General features: G+C 48.0%; 2 protein-coding genes across 2 annotated transcripts in view; both read right to left on the reverse strand.

The window, feature by feature from the left end:
• The window catches only part of LOC116967713 (calpain-9-like), a 30,705-nt gene extending 17,455 nt beyond the window's left edge, over window positions 1–13,250 (reverse strand). The window contains exons 1-12 of the mRNA XM_033014317.1: window positions 12,940–13,250; window positions 11,430–11,499; window positions 10,386–10,504; window positions 8,654–8,787; window positions 7,343–7,511; window positions 6,413–6,484; window positions 5,263–5,348; window positions 3,466–3,537; window positions 2,448–2,614; window positions 2,090–2,262; window positions 1,160–1,368; window positions 400–439 (exon numbers count right to left, since the gene is read on the reverse strand). Coding sequence (XP_032870208.1) covers window positions 400–439; window positions 1,160–1,368; window positions 2,090–2,262; window positions 2,448–2,614; window positions 3,466–3,537; window positions 5,263–5,348; window positions 6,413–6,484; window positions 7,343–7,511; window positions 8,654–8,787; window positions 10,386–10,504; window positions 11,430–11,499; window positions 12,940–13,170 — 1,542 coding nt within the window. The 5' untranslated portion in view covers window positions 13,171–13,250. The remainder of the gene's footprint in view (window positions 1–399; window positions 440–1,159; window positions 1,369–2,089; window positions 2,263–2,447; window positions 2,615–3,465; window positions 3,538–5,262; window positions 5,349–6,412; window positions 6,485–7,342; window positions 7,512–8,653; window positions 8,788–10,385; window positions 10,505–11,429; window positions 11,500–12,939) is intronic.
• Window positions 13,251–15,156: 1,906 nt separating this feature from the next.
• On the reverse strand, window positions 15,157–23,521 carry eif3k (eukaryotic translation initiation factor 3 subunit K). Its single transcript, XM_033014276.1, has 8 exons — window positions 23,352–23,521; window positions 21,934–22,032; window positions 21,654–21,774; window positions 21,120–21,194; window positions 18,358–18,424; window positions 17,339–17,416; window positions 15,509–15,634; window positions 15,157–15,402 (listed from the first exon to the last, which is right to left on the reverse strand). The coding sequence occupies exons 1-8, from the start codon at window positions 23,408–23,410 to the stop codon at window positions 15,371–15,373; spliced, it is 657 nt and encodes a 218-aa protein (XP_032870167.1). The 5' UTR covers window positions 23,411–23,521; the 3' UTR covers window positions 15,157–15,370.
• Window positions 23,522–23,971: the final 450 nt, after the last annotated feature.

Raw genomic sequence — 23,971 nt, forward strand, 5'->3', positions numbered from 1 at the left:
ACCAGATTCATGAACAGCTTCTGCCCCGACTACTGAACTATCAGACTACTGAACAGTCCTTCCATAAGCTAGGGTGTCGTCCCGATCTTCCAACCTACCTCATTATCAGACCTTGCGCTTTTCCTCTGTAACTGTTAATGCCATAAAACTACACTTTGCACACTGGCATTCTGCAGGTAAGTATTTCATTGTTCAATCTGGGACATGAGACAATAAAACACTCTTGACTCTTGGTATAATCTCTCTACGCTCCCGGTTGTACGTGTGTGCGACTTGATTGTACTTGTGTATTATGTGATTTGACTGGAGAGAAGCAAACAAATGTTTTTCACTGTATCTCGGTACACATTCACACACACACACACACACAAATAAACAAACATCCATCTCCCCACTTGCCTGTGGGCTGTTGGTTGCCAGCATATTCCTCTCCACCGGTCTAGAAGACAGAAGGATCAAGTTAATACCTCCATACTGATTTGTGAAACGCCAGTGCATGTTTTGTTGACTGATGGGTCAGAGTTGAAGTCACTGCTGCGTGTGCTTGTGCTGAGTTTCTCCAGCATACCTACCAAGCTGGCTTAGTAGACTCTCCCCATTTGCCTGAACTTGGTCCTTGAAATCATTGTCCCACAGCTCCCCAAACCTTTCTTATCCATATATCTGTCCAAATGTCTTTTAAATCTGCTTCTACAGCTTGCTCTGGCAGCTCAATCCAAATACGGCCTGCCCTCCTGAGGTCTCTCTTAAATCTCTCCTCACCATGAGTCTACACCCTCTAGTTTTAGAATGCTCTACCTTGGGGAAAAGATGTGAGCGTTCACTTTATCTATGCCCCTCACGACCTTGTACACCTCGAAAGAGGCATGTGTTTGGAAACAGGCCCTTCGGCCCAACTAGCCCATACCGACCAACATGTCCCATCTACACTAGTCCCACTTGCCTGCACTTGGCCCATATCTCTCTAAACCTGTCCTATCCGTGTACCTGTCCAAGTGAAGTTCACCCCTCAGCTTCGTCTCCAAAGAGGAGGGCCCAAGATTGTGCAACCTCTCCTCAAGCCCAGGCGAGAGCCTTTTCCTCTCCCCCCCCCCACCCCACCCCACCCCTCCACCGATTCTCGGCATCCCAGTTCTGGGGCGAGGAGGCCCTTGCTTACGCAGCCCGGTTCCCCTTCTCGGTGAAGACTCGCAGGAGGAACTCGCCCTCCTCGTTGGGGTTGGCGGTGGACGGGACGATGAAGTAGTGGCCCGGTGGGAGGCAGGCGCGCAGGGACACTTCACTGCTGTCCTTGTGCTCCTTGGTGGACAGCACCGGCACTGCTGCCCGCAGATCCTCCTGCGTCAAGTAGGCTCTGGCTGGGTCTCCCTGCAGTGAGGACAGAGGCAGAGAGGTGGGTAGGAGGGAGGTGGCAGGGGGAGATAGCGGAGGTGGCGTGTGGGGGGAGGGGGAGGGGGAGGCGAGGGTAGGGGGGTAGGTGTCGTGTGGTGGGAGGGGTTAGGTCGCGTGTGGGGAGAGGGGGGAGGTGGCATGTGGGTGGAGGCGGGAGGTGGCGTGGGGAGGGGGAGTGGGGAGGGGGAGGGGGGTAGGTGGCGTTTGGGGGGAGGGGGGAGGGGGCGTTTGGGGGAGGGGGGAGGTGGAGGCGTTGGTAGGGGGTAGGTGGCATTTGAGGAGAGGGGGAGGTGGTAGGGGAGGGGGGAATGGGGAGGGGGAGGGGTGTAGGTGGCGTTTGGGGAGAGGGGGTAGGTGGTGGGGGAGGGGGGGAGGTGGAGGCGTGGAGGCATGGGTAGGGGGGGTAGGTGGCATTTGAGGAGAGGGGAGGTGGTAGGGGAGGGGTGTAGGTGGCATTTGGGGAGAGGGGGGAGGTGGTGGGGGAGGTGGAGGCGTAGGTAGGGGTGTAGGTGGCATTTGGGGAGAGGGGGAGGTGGAGGCGTAGGTAGGGGGGTAGGTGGCGTTTGAGGAGAGGGGGGAGGGGGTGGGGGAGCTGGTAGGGGAGGGGGGAGGTGGAGTGGGGAGGGGGGTAGTTGGCGTGTGGTGGGAGGGGGAGGTGGCGTTTGAGGAGAGGGGGAGGTGGCATGGAAGAGCTCACCTGGAAGACGTCAAAGCCGATGAACAGGAAGCCGGCTCCCGCCAGCTGCATCCTCCGCCTGTGCTTCTGCGCCAGGGCCACCAGGAAGGTGCAGCTCACCGCGGAGTCATCGGGGTCATCGTCCTCCTCGAACAGGGTGAGTTTGAACTGCGGGTTCATCCAGTAGTACTTGTCTGCAAGCAACAGGCCGCTGGGTTCAGTGTAGTTTATCGTCACCTGTACCGAGCTTTGTCGCGCCCTGCAGCAGCCGGGGGCTTAAGCTGATGGGGAGCCGCGCGGAGAGGCTAGGAGCATGGATCGGATGCAGCCTGCAGCGGCACAGAACTAGAAGAGATACATAGGTACACAGACGCCCTACCTTTGTGCCGTAGGTTGCCTCCAGCCGAGAAGCCCCGAACCCAGCGACCCTCATAAACCATCTGTACCCAGGGCTTCAGCTTGCCCTCGGCATTGGAGAGCTGCTCCAGGCTCACGTGGCAGATCTCCACAGAGCCAAAGTTACTCTTGAAGTCCTCAACGGACATCCTTGTGAAAGCAGACACAGAGAGCAAGGTCAGGGAGGGGAAAAACACACACACACACACACACACACTCATGTGAAGATGTGTCCCGGCCTGAAACGCTGCAGTTAGGATATCATGAGCTCGCCAAACCTTTCATAGAATCTACAACAGTAGGAGTACGGAACAGCACATGCACACATTGAAGATAGACACAACATGCTGGAGTAACTCAATGGGACAGGCAGCATCTCTGGAGTCTGAAGAAGTCTGGTCCAAAACATCACCCATTCGTTCCCTCCAGAGATGCTGCCGGTTCCACAGAGTTACTCCAGCATTTTGTGTCTATCTAGAACAATAGAGCACAGGAACAGGCCCTTCGGCCCACAATGTCTATGCCGACCATTATACCAAGACCAAGTCTTAACTGCCTTTCACATGATCCACATCCCTCCATATCCAAGTGTCTATTGAAAAGTCTCTGGAATGCCACTATCATATCTGGTTTACACAAAAGTGCAGGTCAGGCAGCACTTCTGGAGAACATGGATAGGTGACGTTTTGGGTCGGGATCCTTCTTTAGACTCAAGGGAAGACAACTTCTTCAGTGTGAAGAAGGGTCCCAACCCAAAACATCGCCTACCCATGTACTTCAGAGATGTTGCCTGACCCGCTGAGTTCCTCCAGCACTTTGTGTCCATCAGTGAGTTTAACCTTTGTGCCCCCAACCATCAGATCAGATCTGGCAAAGCTGCCTCCACATCCCCAAGTGAATGAGCTCGGAGCTCAGTGGTGTTTGCGACGAGTTAGTAAGGAGTGGGGCTGGAGAAGGGAGGATGGTTGGATCGTTAGTGGGAGGCGAGCGGAGGTTCTTACCAAAACTCTCCATCCTCCAGGTGTACGGTCTGTGGACGGTGTTTGTCTGAGACCGTGCTCCACTCTGTGGACCTGCAGAAGGGACAAAGAACATCTTTCCATTCAGAATACAAAGGGTTTTCACTCAAAGGGCCGTGGGTGCATGGAACAAACTGCCAGAGGAGGTCGTTGAGGCAGGGACTATTGCAACGTTTAAGAAACATTTGGACAGGTGCATGGCTGGGACAGGTTTGGAGGGATATGGGCCAAATGTGGGCTGGTGGGACTAGTGTAGATGGGATAGACAATAATAGACAATAGGTGCAGGAGGGGGCCATTTGGCCCTTCGAGCCAGCACCGCCATTCAATGTGATCATGGCTGATCATCACCAATCAGTACCCCGTTCCTGCCTTCTCCCCATATCCCCTGACTCTGCTATTTTTAAGAGCCCTATCTAGCTCTCTCTTGAAAGTATCCAGAGAACCTGCCTCTGAGACAGAGAATTCCACAGACTCACAACTCTCTGAGAAAAGGTGTTTATGTTGGTTGGAGTGGGTATGTTGGGCCGAAGGACATGTTTCCACATTGTATGACTATAACTTTAATACAATGCCTAAATCCTCACTGTTGGAACAACTGAAGATTCAGCAAGGAACTCGATCCGTCAACAGCAAGCCACTGGTATTGCTAAGATCTGTCATTGTCACATTCACCAAGATACAGTGAAAACCATGCTTTGCGTGCTATCCTGTCAAACTATACTATACATGTTTACCTTCAAGCCACGCTCAAGAAAAATACCAGAGTGTGTAATATAGTGTTACAGCATTTGTAGCGTTATGGGCCTGTCCCACTCAGGCTATTTTTTGGGCCACTACAGGCGACTGCCGTCAAATTTTCAACATGTTGAATAATTTCCTGCGACAGTGGCGACAATTTTTGCTGTCGTAGGTTGCATTGATGCTATCGTAGGTTGTCGCCAGGTGTCGTAGGTGAATTCCATTAAAACTAGTCCCTGGCAGTCGCCTAAGTGGGACAGGCCCTTAACTGTTACACAGTAAAAGTCCAGTGTCCACAAGAGGTAGGTCGGAAGATCAGTACTGCACCCTAGGTCGTGGAAGGATTGTTCAGGTTGTCTGATAACAGTGGGGAAGAAGCTGACCCTGAATCTGGTGGTACATGCTTTAGAGTGTTTGTTTCTTCTTCCCGATGGGAGAGGGGAGACGATGGAATGACCAGGGTGAGAAAAGTGCAAGATGATTTACTCAAAGCTCAATCTGACTTGAAACATATAAGATTGTTAAGGGTTTGGACACGCTAGAGGCAGGAAACATGTTCCCGATATTAGGGGAGTCCAGAACCAGGGGCCACAGTTTAAGAATAAAGGGTAAGCCATTTAGAACAGAGACGATGAAACACTTTTTCTCACAGAGAGTGGTGAGTCTGTGGAATTCTCTGCCTCAGATGGTGGTGGAGGCCGGTTCTCTGGATGCTTTCAAGAGAGAGCTAGATAGGGCTCTTAAAAATAGCGAAGTCAGGGGATATGGGGAGAAGGCAGGAACGGGGCGCTGATTGTGGATGATCAGCCATGATCACATTGAATGGCGGTGCTGGCTCGAAGGGCCGAATGGCCTACTCCTGCACCTATTGTCTATTGTGTCAGGAGAACGAACAGAATGTTTATGTCCCAATCGGCATGATTTACTGATTTACAGCATCATTGTGATACAATCTCTGATGTATTCAAGAGAGAGTTAGATTTAGCTCTTAGGGCACTCTCCTTTGCACTCTGATACTCTTCCTTTCTCCCTCCTTACCCGTCACTCCAGGCTCCATTCCACTCCACTCTACCCCAGGGGTTTCGGACCCGCACCAGCTCCACACGGTCTGCCCGCTGTTGAACCTGGGAAGCCGCAAAATAAAAGCAATCACCAGTCCGCAAACTCCTCACAAACGTCAGCACGTTGCACGCAAGGAGTGCAGGATCAGAGTACAATGTTGGCCGGTCCGGAGAGAGTGTGATATAAGGAGCAGCTGGACACTCTGGGACCCATTTCCCTGAAGTGTAGGGAACTGAGGAGCGACCTCCCGTCTTTTCCCCAGGATAGGGAAGTTGGCATTGGTTTAACGTTTAGTTTAGTTTAGAGATATAGGATGAAAGCAGGCCCTTCGGTCCACCGAGTCCATGCCAACCATCAATCACCCATTCACACTAGTTCTATGCTATCCCACTTTCTCACCCACTTCCTGCACATTAGGGGCTATTTACAGAGAGCCAATTCATCTAACAGCCCGCACGTCTTTGGGATGTGGGTGGAAAATGGAGCACCCGGAGGAAACACACGTGGTCATAGAGAGAACGTGCAAACTCCAGAAAGACAGCACCCGAGGTCAGGACCGAACAGGCGTCTCTGGCACGGTAATGCAGCATCAATGTACTGCTCCAGTGAGAGGAGAAATATTTAACAGAGACTACATGGGTAACATTTGCACACAGACATGGTGCGTATATTCAGGGATACGAGATTGATGCAGGAAAGTGCCGTTGAGCTGAAAATTATCCCGGACCTTGTTGAATGGTGGACAGGGTTTGAGGGGCAGAATGGCCACCTCCTGTTTCTACTTGTATAGGAAGGAACTGCAGATGCTGGTTTACACCGAAGATAGACACAAAATGCTGGAGTAACTCAGCGGGATAAGTAGCATCTCTGGAGAGAAGGAATGGGTGATGCTTCAGACTCGACCTGAAACGTCACCCATTCCTTCTCTCCAGAGATGCTGCCTGACCCGCTGAGTTACTCCAGCCTTTTGTGTCTATCTTCGGTCTAAACCCACATCCGCAGTTCCTTCCTACACGTGAGAGGGTCTCTCCTCGATCGTTCAATCACAGGTGCAAGATGCAGGGAGCTCCCATGCAGTCATTCTGCAACAAACACAAATGCAGTCCATGCAACAGGAGTGCCTCACCTGGTCAACACCTGTCACCGAGTACGCATGCCCAGAGATGATGCCTCGTTCACTCAATACTCCCACGGGACCCTGCACAGGGAACAAAGAGTTCAAACGTCAGCCGTCTGATAGAGTCATTGGTAGAACCGCCACCCCGTCTGATAGAACCCCGCTCTCCTGCCTTCCCCCCCATAACACCCGCACTAATCAAGAATCTATCTGTCTCTGCCTGTTGTTAAGGGCTTGGACACACTAGAGGCAGGAAACATGTTCCCGATGTTGGACGAGTCCAGAACCAGGGGCCACAGTTTAAGAAGGAGTAGGCCATTTAGAAGGGAGACGAGGAAACACTTTTTCTCACAGAGAGTGGTGAGTCTGTGGAATTCTCTGCCTCAGAGGACGGTGGAGGCAGCTTCTCTGGATGCTTTCAAGAGAGAGCTAGATAGGGCTCTTAAAAATAGCGCAGGGGATATGGGGAGAAGGCAGGAACGGGATACTGATTGATGATCAGCCATGATCACATTAAATGGCGGTGCTGGCTCGAAGGGCCAAATGGCCTACTCCTGCACCTATTGTCTATTGTCTATTAACTAGATCCCCCAATAGAAAAACACTCTTACTCCATGTTCACACACTGGTCAACCTGAGGAGCACCTTCAGCAACAGACTGGTTCCACCAAGATGCAGCACAGAACGCCACAGTTGATCCTTCTTCCCCGTGGCCATCAAACTGTACAACTCCTCCCCCTTCTGTCGTGGGGTAGACTGAGATGGACTCCCCGCTCCCTCCCCCCTCCCCCAAACTGCACATCCTCAATCCTTTCCACTTGTCACTTTAATTTCATGTATTTTGAGTTTTATGACTGTTGGCAGATTAATTTCGCTCCTGGGATAAATCGCATTGTATCTATCGTGTCGTATTATTTATTAAATGTTGTTTGCAGTCACCGGCTTAGCACAGCAGATGATGGAGCCTTTGTCCAGGAGTTTCTTCAGGAACTTCCAAAGGTTCTTGGGCATCTCGTCGATCTGAAACAACTCCGGCACTCCCCCCGTGAGATCAACCATGGCCTCCAGAGGGAAACCGATGTACAGGGACTCGTAGCAGCCCTTCAGCCTGTGGGGCAGTGGGGAGAGAGGAAGGAGAGGCTCAGTTAACTGGGGCACGTTGTAATGCAATAAGCACTGACAGACACAAAATGCTGGAATAACTCAGCGCGACAGGCAGCATCTCCGGAGAGAAGGAATGGGTGACGTTTTGGGTCGAGACCCCTCTTCAGAGTCTTTAGAATTGTCCCTTGCGTGTGGGATAGTGTTAGAGTGTGGGGATCGCTGGTCAGCGCGGACTCGGTGGACCGAAGGGTCTGTTTCCGTGCTGTGACTCTAAACTAAACTGGGACTATTATCCTCCCTTTGTGTCCAGTACTTCTTCAATCACCCTCAGTAAACACCTCCCTCCTGTCTCTGACCACTTCTCTTAGTTGAGTTATTATCACATGTATTGAGGTACAGTGAAAAGCTTTTGTTGCGTGCTAACCAGTCAGTGGATAGACTACACATGATTACAATTGAGCCGTCCACAGTGTACAGATACATGATAAAAGGGAATGACTGTCTAGTGCTGTTTGAGCAGTGGTTTCATAGAGTGGAGCGAATGTGATGCGTGATTGCAGATCCACTTAGCTCAGGGGTTCCCAACCTTGTTCGTCCCGTTTACCCCTGGCAACTTTAATAGCAGATAACAATGTTATTTCACTTATTTATGAACAACTAATGATGAACAGATACCGGTATGCCAGAACCAAACACAGTCAGTCAATGAGAAAAAAACATGTACAAATCCAGAATCAACAAATTTACCCCCTGGGGTTAAATTTACAACAGGTTGGGAACCCTTGACTTAGGTCATAAGATCATAAGTGATGGGAGTAGAATTAGGCCATTCGGCCCATCAAGTCTACTGCACCATTCAATCATGGCTGATCTATCTGTTGTCTGCTGGGGCAACAGCATTAGTGCAAAAAACAACAAGAAGCTAGTCAAACTGGTTAAACGAGCTAGCTCAGTGCTGGAGGGGAGAGTAGACTCTGGGATGGGTGTGCTTGAGAGGCGTATGAGGCACAAGGTACAGGTCATCCTGAAAAACTTGTAAAATACCAGCCCTGGGTTGGTATTGGCCACATTAAAGGTATTTTATGACCAGGCTGATGTTGTGGGCATGTTGATGTCAGCAGCACCGTGGCCATCGGGTCCACTTACTTGGCATAAGCTTTCTCCAGGAGCGGGCTCCAGAACTCATTGTTGTCCTTGCTGTAGAGAAAGGCCAACTTGGTGTCAACGGTGGGCAGCCGATCGTCGACTATCACCTCCACCCACTGCCCGTACTGCCAGAACTTGGGCAAGCGATAAGACAAAGCAAAGTGTTAGAACATCAGTCGCAACCCAGGACAATTCCTACTGCAAGCAACACAGCAGCATCAACCTACATGTTGTATCTGGGATGGAATTCTAACCTACGTCTCCTGCCCTAGGAAGCAATTTAATAATGCAAACATGTTAACTTCTCCTGCAGACAACATCAACTGCAGTCTGAAGAAGGGTTTCGGCCCGAAACGTTGCCTATTTCCTTCGCTCCATAGATGCTGCTGCACCCACTGACTTTCTCCAGCACTTTTGTCTACCTTCGATTTTCCAGCATCTGCAGTTCCTTCTTAAACACTTGGTAAACACTTTAACTCTCCCTCCTAACCCCACACTGCCCTTCCCGTCCTGGGCCTCCTCCATTGTCAGTGAGGTCCAGCGCAAATTGGAGGAACAGGACCTCATAATCGATTGGGCAGCTTACACCCCAGCGGTATGAACATTGACTTCTCTAACTTCAACCTTTGCTTTCCCTCTCTCTCCATCCCCTCCCCCTTCCCAGTTCTCCTACGAGTCTGTCTGTCCCCAATTTCATTTTATCTCTGTTTTCTTTGTTTATTACTTTCTCCTAGCTAACAAGGATGTGTTCTACATTTTCATTGAACTCCACCCCTTTGTCTCGTTTTCACGTTACACTTCCTCTCCCCCTGACTCTCAGTCTGAAGGAGGGTCTCGACCCGAAACGTCACCCATTCCTTCTATCCAGAGATACTGCCTGTCCCGCTGAGTTACTCCAGCATTTTGTGTCTAAAGTTTAGTGTTGACACCGGTACATTGATGACAATTAAGATGTGGAGAGGACATTTTTACTAGTGGGAGAGTCTAGGACTGAGGGCACAACTTCAGAATAAAAGGATATACCCTTTACAATGGAGCTGAGGGGGAAATTGTTTAGAGGGTGGTGAATCTGTGGAATCCATTGCCCCAGACAGCGGTGGAGGCGAAGTCATTGGGTATTTTTAAAGCGGAGAATGATAGGTTCTTGATTAGAAAGTGCTTCAAAGCTTATGAAGAGACGGCAGGAGAATATGCTGAGAGAATGGAGTGGCTGGGCTTGTACACTCTGGAATTTAGAAGGATGAGAGGGAATCTTATTGAAACGTATAAGATTATTAAGGGTTTGGACACGCTAGAGGCAGGAAACATGTTCCCGATGTTGGGGGAGTCCAGACCAAGGGGCCACAGTTTAAGAATAAGGGTTAGTCCATTTAGAACGGAGATGAGGAAACACTTTTTCACACAGAGAGTTGTGAGTCTGTGGAATTCTCTGCCTCAGAGGGCAGTGGAGGCCGGTTCTCTGGATGCTTTCACGAGAGAGCTAGATAGGGCTCAGGGGATATGGGGAGAAGCGGAGTCAGGGGATATGGGGAGAAGGCAGGAACGGGGTACTGATTGTGGATGATCAGCCATGAATGGTGGTGCTGGCTCGAAGGCCTACTCCTGCACCTATTGTCTATTGTGGTGTTGAGAGGGAGAAATAGATCACCCATGATTGAATGGCGGAGCAGATTCAATGGGCTGAATTCTTCTCTGTCTTATGGGCTTTGGTCTTAGAATGACAAGAACGTACCTTGAAGCGGAAATATCCCGAGTAGCCTGTCCCGAATCCCTGGTTTGGGGGGATCACCTGCTTCATCACATCCTTGTTGAGGCTGAGGCAAGCAATGACGGACAAGAACCAGCAGTCACCTGGGAACAAGATGGCTGTGCCTTAATGACCAGAGACCATGTTATCAAGACAAAAGCAAAGGCAGGAGCCAGAAACAACATCCTGAGTAAGGTGGCCAACTCTAAATGGGGATCAGCTCCAGGAAAGTTGTACTGTGCTATTCAGCAGCCGAATATGCCTGCCCAGCCTGGGGACGTTCTTCACATGGCAAGAAGTTGGATCCGGTGCTAAACGCAGCATGCAGAACCATCTCTGGCTGTCTCGAACCTTCACGAGTTGATGACCTGTACCTGCTGCGTGGTATTGCACCCCCTCCAATCAGAAGAGCAGTCTCCTCAAGAGTGGAACTCCAGAACCAGGGGCCACAGTTCAAGAATAAGGAGTAAGCCATTTAGAGCGGAGACGAGGAAACACTTTTTCTCACAGAGAGTGGTGAGTCTGTGGAATTCTCTGCCCCAGAGGGCGGTGGAGGCAGGTTCTCTGGATGCTTTCAAGAGCGAGCTAGATAGGGCTCTTAAAAATAGCGGAGTCAGGGGATATGGGGAGAAGGCAGGAACGGGGTACTGATTGTGGATGATCAGCCATGATCACATTGAATGGCAGTGCTGGCTCGAAGGGCCGAATGGCCTACTCCTGCACCAATTGTCTATTGTCTATTGCAGCAAGCAGGAGGATGACTCTCGTCTCTTCCAACACATCCAGGCACCAAAGAGGTTAAAATCCAGAAATAGCTTCCTACATGCAGTCCAACCCCTGAACGATAACCCCCGCACCTGTAGGACCCGAAACATCGCCTATTCCTTCTCTCCATAGATGCTGCCTCACCCGCTGAGTTCCTCCACCATTTTTGTCTACCTTCGATTTTTCCAGCATCTGCAGTTCTTTCTTAAACATGATATCCTCACAAGGTAAATGCTGTAACTTGGCTCAGTTCAATGCTCTCACCCAATGCTCCCTGGCAGATGTCCGTCCTGGTGGTCCCATCAACAACAAACTGAGGACTGCCGCAAATTTCCTGTTGATAAGAAGATAGGTACAGCTTAAAAATGTTACAGCCCGAGACTCTTGGCAATTGCATCAGGGACAATGCAAGTTATGAAAAGCCTGAAGTAGGGACCCGACCCAAAACCTCAACTATCCTTATTCTCCAGGGTGCTGCCTGACCATTGAGTTACTCCAACACTTTGTGTCTTACCTTGTCCAGTCCCCTTCTTCGTACCTCATATTTCCCTTTTACTCCCCCCACCCCCTCTTTTTCCCCTCCGTCCCTTCCTCCCCTCCGTCCCTTCCTCCCCCCCCCCCTCCCCCCCCCCGGGTCCCATCGCACCCATATCCCTCCCTCTGGCTTTACATTTCTCTTCTCTCCTTATTTGGCACCCTTTCATCTCCTGCCTTTGTCAGTTTAGTTTATTGTCACGTGTACCGAGGTCTGCCCCCGCCTCACCTGTATCCACCTATCACTTACCGGACTTTGCCCCACCCCAGTTCTCCCCCCACTACTCCATCAGAAGGAAGGGTCCCAACCCAAAATGTTACCTGTCCATTCCCTCCACAGGTGCTGCCTGACCCGCTGAGTGTTTTGCTATATATCGGTAGTCATACCCTTGCTCTCACCCCCCCTCACCAAATTGCTATAAATTAGTAGCCAGTTCATCCCCCCTCCTCTTCCTAAATTGTTATAACTTGTTGTTACATCTTCCAACCTCCGGTCCCAAGTTGTTATTATTTGATAGTCCTACCATGCTCTCCCCACCCCAATTCCCAAAATGATATAAATTGATGGTCAAATCTTTTCCCCCTCCTGTTTTCGAGTTATTGTCAACTTTCCAACTTCTTGTCATTCCTTACCACTTCCTGTTCCCAAAATATTATAAAGTTAGGCACACTTCGCTTTCTCCGATAATGCATTTTATTTAAGTAATTTACTGTGCTTTAGAATGCAATTTATTCCATGTAATGTCTTGTCTTTGATCTGAAACATAGAAAATAGGTGCAGAAGGAGGCCATTCGACCCTTCGAGCCAGCACCGCCTTTCAATGTGATCATGACTGATCGTCCCCAATCAATAACCCGTGCCTGCCTTCTCCCCATATTCCACCAGCCCCTAGAGCTCTATCTAACTCTCTCTTAAATCCATCTGGACCTCGAGTCTGTAATAATAAGCAAGTTTAGTATTTGCTTTAAGCAATTAACGATTATATTTTAAAAGATCGACACAAAATGCTGGAGTAGCGTCTGAAGAGGTATCGTCTGACGACCCGTAATGTCACATATTCCTCCTCTCTAGAGATGCTGCCTGTCCCGCTGAGTTACTCCAGCGTTTTGTGTCTATCTTTGCTGGAGTAACTCAGAGGGCCAGGCAGTACCTCTGGAGAACATGGATAGGTGATGTTTCGGGGGTCGGGGGGAGCTTTCTTCAAGGGTCATGGGCAAGTCCCCACCGTCTCTGACTTACCTGTGGCCTCTTCCAGCCTGAGATGAGAGTGTTGAAGCGAGCAGTACGCCCGGGGCCATGCAGAGAGGAGTTGTCAGCAGGGAAGTGCAGATCCTCAAAGAGTCCTTGTCCGGGCCCGGGACTCGGAGCTCCAGCTGGAATGGGCGCAACGTTGGCGTTTCTCAGCAGCACCGAGCTGCTGCCGTAGAATCCCGGCCTCTGGTCGCCACCGCTCCAGGGCACTGGGTACATGTTGGTGCAAAAGGCAGCGCCCTCCCAACTTACCTTCCTATGCAGGGAGAGAGACCAGGAAGTGCGGCAACGCGTCAGGGAGAGGGTGGGGCAACCTTTCCCCAGTGTGCCAAGGCCTGCCCTGCCCTGCAAATAGACACAAAATGCTGAAATAACTCAGCGGGACAGGCAGCATCTCTGGAGAGAAGGAATGGGTGACGTTTCGGATCGACACCCTGAAAGCCTCACCACTATTTGTAGCCCCAAGTTTGGCTCGGAGAATGCAGACTCAGATGGTCGCACCCATTTGGATGTCATTAAGTTGGAAAGGGTGCTAGAGAGATTCTCTGTCAGAGAAACCAGAGCACCCGGAGGAAACCCGCGTGGTCATCGGGAGAACGTGCAAACCCTACCATGCTGAAGGTGTAGGCAGCTGGGGTGGAGTGAGTGTGCCATCAACCAGGGGCTTTGTCCTGGAGGTCGTTGCAGCTGCACGTCTGTTCAGCTGGAGACTCTTCCATCTCATCCCCTGTAGATGTGCAGAGGCTTTGAGGAAATCAATTTAGTTTCAGCACAGACAACGTAACTTCCAATCTACTCTTGTCCCTGGGCGACTAATGCTGTCAGTCCAGTTGAGCCTCTGGTTCACGGTGACCATCATTCCCCACTCCACAGACAAGCTGGTGGTGGTGGCCGACCACCATGACATTTCACCTTCGGCACAGAAGGGCCAGTTCCTGTGTTCTGTTCTTGTATTCACTGGAGTTTTGAAGGATGAGGAGGCTCTTATAGAAACATATAAAATTATAAAAGGACTGGTCAAGCTAGATGCAGGAAAAATGGTCCCAATGTTGGGCGAGTCCAGAACCAGGGGCCAGTCTTAGAATAAAGGGGAGGTCATTTAAGACTGAGGTGAGAAAAAATGTTTTCACCCAGAGTTGTGAATTTATGGAATTCCCTGCCACAGAGGCCAAGTCACTGGATGGATTTAAGAGAGAGTTAGATAGAGGTCTAGGGGCTAGTGGAGTCAAGGGATATGAAGAGAAGGCAGGCACGGGTTATTGATAGGGGACGATCAGCCATGATCACAATGAATGGCGGTGCTGGCTCGAAGGGCCGAATGGCCTCCTCCTGCACCAATTTTCTATGTTTCTAGGACCTGCATGATAATGTGCTTTAAGGCCACGAGATGGTTGGAATGCCTTGTGTGAAGGTGTGTGCATATGTGTGTGAGAGAGAAAGAGAGTGAGAAGGGAAAGACGGAAATGTAAAATCTCAGCACTGACCCATCCCATGCCTTAACACAGTCCTGGGGTTTTGCTTCATGCAGACTGGCACAGTTTTATTCCCTGAGCAGCACTACCACACAGCCGTCCGCAGTAGAGAATTGCAAAGGTTCATACTCCAAGCAAAAAAAATCTTTATCTTATAGTCCTAAATAACAGTTTTTTTCAGAAGCTACAATCCCAGTTCCAGCTGGTAGATTCTTGATTAGTTCGGGTGTCTGGGGTTACGGGGAGAAGGCAGGAGAATGTGGATTGAGAGGGAAAGATAGACCAGCCATGATTGAATGGCGGAGTAGACTTGATGGGCTGAATGGCCTAATTCTGTTCCTATAACTTATTAACATACGAGCTCCAGACTCTACCAGTCAATGAAGATAGTGGTCAAAGACAAACACACGGTGCTGGAGTAACTCAGCGGGTCTGGCAGCATCCCTGGACAACAGGAATACAAGACATTTTGGGTCGGAACCCTTCTTCAGACTGCGGCATGGGTTCCAACTCAAAACGTTGCGCATTCCTTTTCTCCACAGATGCTGCCTGACCTGCAGAGTCACTCCAGCATTTTGTGCCTGTCTTCGGTATAAACCAGCATCTGCAGTTCCTTCCTACACACTGGTGGTCAAAGACATGTGCTTAAAGGAATATCTGAAAAAGGAGACACCAAAGAGGGCAGAGATAGGAGATAAGCGTTTGAAAGCACAACAAATAACAATCAAGCAAGCAATGAGCAAGAGGATTGTTTAAAGAATAAACCAAGTTACAAAGAACAAGTCGTTCAAGAGAAGAAGGAATTTTTCCACACTATTTGACGCCAACAGTTTCCTCATTTGTGAATTTTGTTATATCAGACGATGCATGCATTTGCAAGTTTTTATTTATTAGCAATAATGAGTATTTTCTTCCAAACACAAAACTGAGAAGCCTTGGTGTCTCCATCAATGCGCTGTTGCCATGATGCTGGCCACACCTGAAACCAGAAAACAGCACCAGTCAGCAAACGTTCTCAGCCTGAATCCAAAAGACATGCGTATTCAAGGATATCATCGGCTCCACCCAGGACACCATTTACTCACTGTCAAAATCTATCTTCTCCACAATATTTTTGGGCTTGATACTTTCTTCTTGGTTGCAGATAAAGATTTTTTCAGGTTCAGACTCTGTCCAGCCGTACTTGCTCATCCAAACTTGCAACTGGGAATCTGAAGATATTATGGTGGATGGAAAGAGACGGTGGATTATTCAGGAAGACCGCCAATCCGTCTTTCCAATGCATTGTTAAATGTGCTACAATGCAGTACCAATGAGATTAGGAACTGCAGATGCTGGAAAATCGAAGGTAGATAAAAGTGCTGGAGAAACTCAGCGGGTGCAGCAGCATCTATGGAGCGAAGGAAATAGGCAACGTTTCGGGCCAAAACCCTTCTTCAGACTGCAGTTGATGTTGTCTGCAGGAGAAGTTAACATGTTTTCATTATTAAATTGCTTCCCAGGGCAGGAGACGTAGGTTATAATTCCATCCCAGGACGAAACGTTGCCCATTTCCTTCGCTCCATAGATGCTGCTGCACCCGCTGAGTTTCTCCAGCACTTTTGTCTACCAATGAGATTAGTATTGTGTTCGGCACAGATATTGTGTGTCGAAGGGCCTGACCCCTGTGCTGCACTGTTCTATGTTGTAATAAGGTGTGGAATTAGATTTTACTTTAGTAAGACTATACACATTAGACTTTAGATACCGTGCGAAAACAGGCCCTTCGGCCCACGCCAAACAGCGATCATCCCTTTCACTAACATCATGCTACACACTAGGGACATTTTACTATTTTTTTCACCGAGTCTAATTAACCCACAAACTTTCTATTTATTTATTTTATTTTATTAGAAGCGATTGTACAGGGATAAGGCAATCGACATAACAGTTATACAATTATTGTACAGCTTCATTTTTAGCATTAGAATTAACCTACAAACTTGTACGTCTTTGGACAGTGGGAGGAAACCGGAGCACCCGGAGAAAATTAATGTGTCACACAAAGACATACAGGTTTGTAGGTTTGTTCAAAAGGGAACTGCAGATGCTGGAATATCGAAGGTACACAAAATTGCTGGGGAAACTCAGCGGGTGCAGCAGCATCTATGGAGCGAAGGAAATAGGCGACGTTTCGGGCCGAAAGATGTTTCGGGCCGAAGGGTTAGAAGGGTTTCGGCCCGAAACGTCGCCTATTTCCTTCGCTCCATAGATGCTGCTGCACCCGCTGAGTTTCCCCAGCAATTTTGTGTACCTTCAGGTTTGTAGGTTTATTGCCTTTGGCAAAATTGTAATTTTTCGCTATTGTTTAGGATAGCGTTAGTGTACGGAGTGATTGCTAGTTGGCACAGACTCGGTGGGCTGAAGTGCCAGTTTCCATTCTGTATCTCTAAAGTCTTTAAAGTCCTTAGAAAGAAGGAACAAATCAAGGATATCATGTGGAACTTGAAGGGAGGGGTTTAAACGAGACATATTTTGTGGCATTTACAATATATTGATATTTTTGACATTTGTAAGTTTTTTTTTCTCTCTTTCTCTTATTTACTATCTATATTTTAAAAAAAACTAGAAGCAGAATCAATCCAAGTTCAAGTGAGTTTATTGTCATGTGTCCCTGTATAGGACAATGAAATTCTTGCTTTGCTTAAGCACACAGAAAATGTCCACAATTGAACATTTTAATAATGTATGATTGATATACATGAAAAGTTTTTACTGTTTTTATGTAATTATCCTTTACCATAATATGTTTGCTTCTAATAAAAATATTTACAAAAAAAAAAAAAATTGATTTAAAGTTAGTCTCCAAGCACTTCTCTGCTGAGATTATCACCATAGTCCAGGGCATTTTCCCCAAAGCCCCACATTAACCTTACCTGTTAGTTCTCCTAACATTTCAGCCAGCAGCCATTTCTCTATTGTTTGGTACGTGATTCCAACGACATGACAGATAACTGTGGGAAGAGTTCCAATAGGTTACGGCATGTCCTAGACAGAATAACTCTGGCAAGCAGTTGGTTTCTTCCCAGAGAGATTACTTGTATCTACTGGAAGTGCAGTAACACCAACTCCACCGACTCTGCAGCCAAAATGCTTCCTTTGCACATCGATTTGACACAATACCATTCATCACAACCAATGTTTGCTTCTTCTACCCAAAATTACGACTTTATTGTTAAAAAGGTCGCACAATTACCAGTCTGCAACCCAGATTATTGACACTGATCACTGGTTGCTCTCTCACGGAAAAGATCATTATTTTACTTACTCCTGAGCAGATACACAGGATTGATGAACATTTGTGGCTCCTCTATAATGGCCAAGGAATTGTAGCAAAAAGTGACTACAGTTACTTCTAGAGCCAGGGCTTCAGAGGGTTTGAGTCAACCACATAGAGATGTGATTCAAACTAGACAAGGTGAGGGCTCCCTTTTCACAAAGCAGATGTGAGTGGGTTGAGGGGGGGGTGAAGTGAGAAGGGGAAGGTTTTGTAGTTACCTAGAATTGGAGAATTCAATGTTCACACTGTAAGCTGCCCAAGCAGAATCTGAGGAGCTGTTCCTATAGTTTTCATGTGTCTTCACACTGGCAATGTAGGAGGCCCAGGACAAGAAAGATCAGCATGGGAATGGAAAGAAGGGCTAAAATAGTTAGCAACTGAGAGGTTCATCTCTCCGGTAAATAGTTAAGCTGTGAAAGGCATTGGCCTCTTAAAGGTGCTATGCAAATGTCTGCTGCTGTTGCTGCTCCTTCTGCTTGGTGACGTTGCCATCTAAGAACAACACCAAAGGCAGGGTCTGGGATATGCATGATCTCTTCCATGATCTACCCCCCCCCCCTTCCCTCTTCTCCATTTCCCATAAAAACCTAGAGTTTGTGATCATGACGTACTCACATTTACGCACTGAATCTTCAAAGCTCGTTATTCCATCAATCAGCTCTGCATTTTCTTCGAGATTACGCTGGATGGTGAAGGGAAGAGAAGTTAATCATGGAGCAAATAGTATCAATGATTCGGCCCAATGAGTCTCTGCTGACCATAAAGCACCCACGCAAATCCCATGCTATTCTCCCCCTTATCTTCTCCCGAAGGGAGAGGGGAGAACAGGGAATGACCAGGACGAAAGAGGTCCTTGATTTTATTGGCTACTTTGTTGGCAATGGCTTCCATCTATGTTGTCACAACCGATTTTCTTGCCAATTTCCACCCTGGTATCAGGGCCATCCCTGGGTAACGAACAGGTTCCATTTTTACAGACCTCATCCACAAGTCGGAAAGAAACCACAAAATCACTCTAGACGATAACCACATGCCCACAGTTTTGTAGCGAATGACAGCAAAAGCACAGAGAACTGATAAAGAAAAAACAATGACTAAAAGCAGAGAGAGAGGGGAAACTAGTTCTGCCGGTCATAGAAACAAACGTATGTATGTACGTCAGACTTTTGAATTTGTGAATACCACGAGGGTTCATATGTAGGGGTGGCCGTAACTCGGACATTAATAACCAGTGGTCTGCCTGTAATCCATATATGACTCTTCCTTTCCATTACTTCTCCATCTTCATTTTGGGCGGCACGGTGGCACAGCGGTAGAGTTGCTGACTTACACTACCAGAAATCCGTGTTCGATCTTGACTGTGGGTGCTGCCTGTATGGAGTTTGTTCGTTCTCTGTGACCCGCGTGCGATTTCTCCGGTTTCCTCCCACACTCCAAAGATGTATAAGTTTGTAGGTTAATTGGCTTCGGTAAAAATTATATAATGTCCCTAGTGTGTAGGATAGTGTTAGTGTACACTGGTCAGCACGGACTCAGTGGGCTGAAGGGCCTGTTTCTGCGCTGTATCTTTAAAGACTGATATCCATGGCAAGCCCACAGACTCTCACTGCTATTTCAACTACACCTGACGTTCATCTGTAGCATTAAAAGCACGGTGTCATCTGGACAACTGTGCTCTTCACCCTGGCTCAGGCTGTGTTGGCAGGGCGAGTTGTGAAGAGCATATTGTGACTCAGCAACAGGATATAGATAGAGTGAGTGGGCGAAATCTTGGCGAGTGGAGTTTAATCTGGGAAAGTGTGATGACATGGATTTCGGTAAGAGAATCAAAAGCGAATTATCAAAGTGGATATAGACTGGAAATCAGTGAAATGCAGGTGGATCTGGGCGTTCTTGTGCACCAATCCGGCAAAGTAAGCAGGCAAGTGTGGGAAATAGTTAAGAGACCAAATGGGCAGGTGGCATATTGGCCTTTATTGCAAGGGGATTGGAGTTTGAAACAGGGAAGGTTTAGTTTAGTTTAGAGATCCAGCGCGGAAACAGGCCCTTTGGCCCATCGAGTCATCGCCGACTAGCCATCCACAACCACTGCTACACACACTAGGGATAATTTACAATTACCAAATCCAATTAACCAACAAACCTGTACTTCATTGGAGTGTGGGAGGAAACTGGAGAACGTGGAGAATACTAATAAGGTCACGGGGAGAACGTACAAACTCCGTACAGACAGCACCCATGGTAGGGATCAAACCCGGGTCTCTGGTGCTGTAAGGCAGCAACTCTACCGCTGCGCCACCGTGCCATCCCATGGTTACAGTTGTACAGGGTTTCGGTCAGGCTACACCTGGACATCTACAGTACATGCAGTTTTTGGTCCCCTTCCCAAGAAAGGATATAGTGCCTTTGGAGGCAATCAAAAGGAGATTCATCAGGTTAATTCCTAGGGCGAGAGGGTTGTCGTATCAAGAGGATCTAAACTGTCTGGGTGTGTATTGTTTGGAGGGGGAGCTTATTGAAAAGTACAAAATAAAATGGGACTCAAGAGTAGATGTTAAGATATTTATCGACCATGGGACACACAGTTTAAAGTTAAGGGAATGATCATTTAAACCTGAGAGGTGTAGGAATTTCTTCAGAAGGTGGTGAATCTCTGGAATTCTCTGTTCCAGTGAGGGTGGGCATCTGAACTTTAGATGCAGCATGGACACAGGCCCTTCGATCTACCCGAGTCCACACCGACCATCAATCACGACGACACTCGTTCCTTGTTATTCCACTTTCTCGTTCACTTCCTACACACCAGGGGCAATTTTACAGAAGCCAATTAACCTACAAATCCTCACATCTTCGGGATGTGGGAGGAAACTGTAGCACCCGGAGGAAACCCACATGGTTAGAGGGAGAACATGCAAACTCCACACAGACAGCAACCAAGATCAGGATCGAAGTAAACCTTCATCTGCAGTTCCTTCTTACACATTTAGACATGCATGCTTAGCCAGCAAGTGCAGGAAATAGATTAGAGGGCAAATGGATAATATGACAATATTTGATAATATTATTGCAGAGATTTGGGTTTGAAATAAGGAAATGTTGTTACAGTCGTCCAGTTCTGATGAAGAAATATTAACGTTGAACATTAACTCAGTTCCTCTCTCCACAGATGCTGCCTGTCAGGCAACAATGATTCTGCAAGGATGTAATTGCTGGAGACCTACAGCACAAAGCCCTGTGCTTGTCCATCGAATTGAATTCCACAAAGTCATCGAAGGCAATGCCACTCCAGGTAAGGGCTTCCCAGGTTTCACACAACTACTATCAAGCATGCCTAAAGGAGACTCTCAAAGGTGAATAAACCCAGACATCTTACTCACCCAGAAGTCTTGGAAGTGGCAGGTCTCCAAGAGGTCACCTAGATTCAGGATTTGTTGGATTGGCCGCTCCTCTTGCTGTGTTTGCTTGGTTAAGGAAGCCTATGTCTCCATACTTTCAGCAGGGCTCTAGGTTTAGTTTTGTTTAGTTTAGAGATACACCGCGGAAACAGGCCCTTCGGCCCACTGCCGACCAGCGATCCCTGCACATTAACACTATCCTACACCCATTGGGGACAATTTTTACATTTACCAAGCCAATTAACCTACAAACCTGTACGTCTTTGGAGTGTGGGAGGAAACTGAAGTTTGTTAACTCCACACAGTGGTGAATATGATTTATCAGGATCCTGAAAATAGATACATCTAGGTTCAAGAACAGTTTCCTCCCATCGACTGTCAGGTTCATGAATCACCCCACCTCAGCACACAGCCACTACAGCCTACTGCAGTTATTTTACATACTTTAGTTTTTGCACTATCTTGGTGTTGTTTACTTAGAATAAGCGATAATTGCTGCCTCTTGGGTAAGGATACATGGGTCTGGTCGATCATACACTTGCAGAGGGTGAAGTCTGTGTGTGGAAGGTTCGTCAGGGCTTTCAGCAAGATTTGTGCAGTTACGGTTGACTGGAAGAAAGCGGGATTGAACTGATACCTACATGGAAAAGACAGCAAATGGATTAATGCAACAAGAATGATATTGTAGACACCTGAAATTAGTGCTAAAACACAAAGATTGAAAAATATTCAACAGGTGGCTTCTTGGGGAGGATGCTTCAAATCATTGACCATTGATAACAAGAGATATACTTACAGTTTAAGAACCGCCAGATTGGCTTCCAGATCATAAGCATTCTCCCTGGCTTGAGTCTCCACGTATCGTTCTAAAGTCGACAGATTCTCAGGATTATACCTGTGGAGGGAAGCAAGAATTGGAATTGTTAGCTTTTCAAAGTTATAGGACCGCCACCAATTTTCCAGCACTCTTGGTTCCAGAGCCTTGCCGTTTTGTCGTGGCCTCCGAGAGGAATCGAACAGTAACAAAACGGTCTGCCTAGGCCGAAGATGAGACACAAAAAGCTGGAGTAACTCAGCGGGACAGGCAGCATCTGCGGAGAAGGAATGGGTGACGTTTCAGGTTGAGACCCTTCTTCATGTGTGTCTATGAATATGTATATATACTTATATATATTAAGATGTTGTTTGCATTTTGTTAACTCCACGCAGTGGTGAATATGATTGATCAGGAGCCTGAGAAAAGATACCTCCAGGTTCAAGAACAGTTTCCTCCCATCGACTATCAGGTTCATGAACTACCCTGCACAATCCCACCTCAGCACACATACTTATGTATATATATGTCTGAAGAAGGGTTTCGGCCCGAAACGTTGCCTATTTCCTTTGCCCCATAGATGCTGCTGCACCCGCTGAGTTTCTCCAGCTTTTTTGTGTACCTTATGTATATATACTTGCATATATGCATACACTGAACGTTTTACCTCTTCTTCTCGTTTATTATATTGTTTACAGTGTACTGTTCTGTTGTGCTGCTGCAAGGACGAATATCATTGTTCTATCTGGGACATTTAACATTAAACCGACCGCGCCTTTGCGGTTGCAGCCCCTAGACTGTGGAACAGCATCCCCTTTCCCATCAGGACTGCCCCCTCCATCGACTCTTTTAAGGCAAGGCAAGGCAAATTTATTTGTATAGCACCATTCGTGCAAACTGCAATTCAAGGTGCTTTACAGGAAAGAAAAAATAAAATAGTCACTAATTAAAAATTGCAAAATAAGCAATACGACAAATGTATGAATAATAAAACAACATCAATGAAACAATAAAACGATTTTAAAAAGCACATAAAAGGGTTAAAATTAGACGGTTAAGATTACCTGCATGTCGGGTTATGGAAAAGCTATACTAAACAACAGTGTTTTTAGTCAAGACTAAAGACTTATCTATACTCCCAAGCCTTTCCTGACGTCCTCTGAGTGAGGGCCACATGTATATATGTATGTAGTTTGTTTTGTTGTGCTATTCTTATAACAAATGTAAAGCACTTTGGCCAACGAGAGTTGTTTTTTAAATGTGCTATAGAAATAAATGTGACTTGGCTTGAATGTGACTAAAACACTCTTGACCGCCCTGACCGGTCCCTATCCCAGGCACAAAATGCCGGAGTAACTCCAGCATCTCTGGAGAGAAGGAATGGGTGATTTAACACTCACCGGTCGATGCCCTTCAGCAGCTTCCCCACATTGGCTCGCATCTGCTCGATGGCGCTCATGGCCGCGATCTCCGGGCGGGGACAGCGAGTCTACTCCAAGCCCAGGCTCCACACCGAGCGACCAGGCCTCCACACGCGGCGCCGGCCGGGAGATCAGAGGGCAGGCCGTGCAGTGGGCATGCGCGGTGCCGGCGCCGCCCGTGGTAAATGGTGGTCATACGCGTGCGTGGTGCCGGCACCCCGGGGAATGGTCATCATACGCATGCGTTGTGCCGGCACCCCGGGGAATGATCATTATACGCATGCGTAATGCCGGCACCGCCCATGGTAAATGATGGTCATGCGTGATGCCGGCACCCCGGGACTGATCATCATACGCATGCGTTGTGCCGGCACCGCCCATGGTAAATGATGGTCATACGCATGCGTGGTGCCGGCACCCAGGGAATGATCATCAAACGCATGCGTGCCGCCGGCACCTCCTCTTGGTGCTGACGGAACGGGCATACGCATGCACAGTGCCGGCACTGATTTCAATGAATGGACTGGAGGAGTAACTCCAATGTCAGTGTTCTATCCCTGTTCCAGCCTCTGCTGAACACTTGAAATAAATATTCGTAT

Source organism: Amblyraja radiata, chromosome 41 (genome assembly GCF_010909765.2).
Source record: "Amblyraja radiata isolate CabotCenter1 chromosome 41, sAmbRad1.1.pri, whole genome shotgun sequence".
NCBI lineage: Eukaryota > Metazoa > Chordata > Chondrichthyes > Rajiformes > Rajidae > Amblyraja > Amblyraja radiata.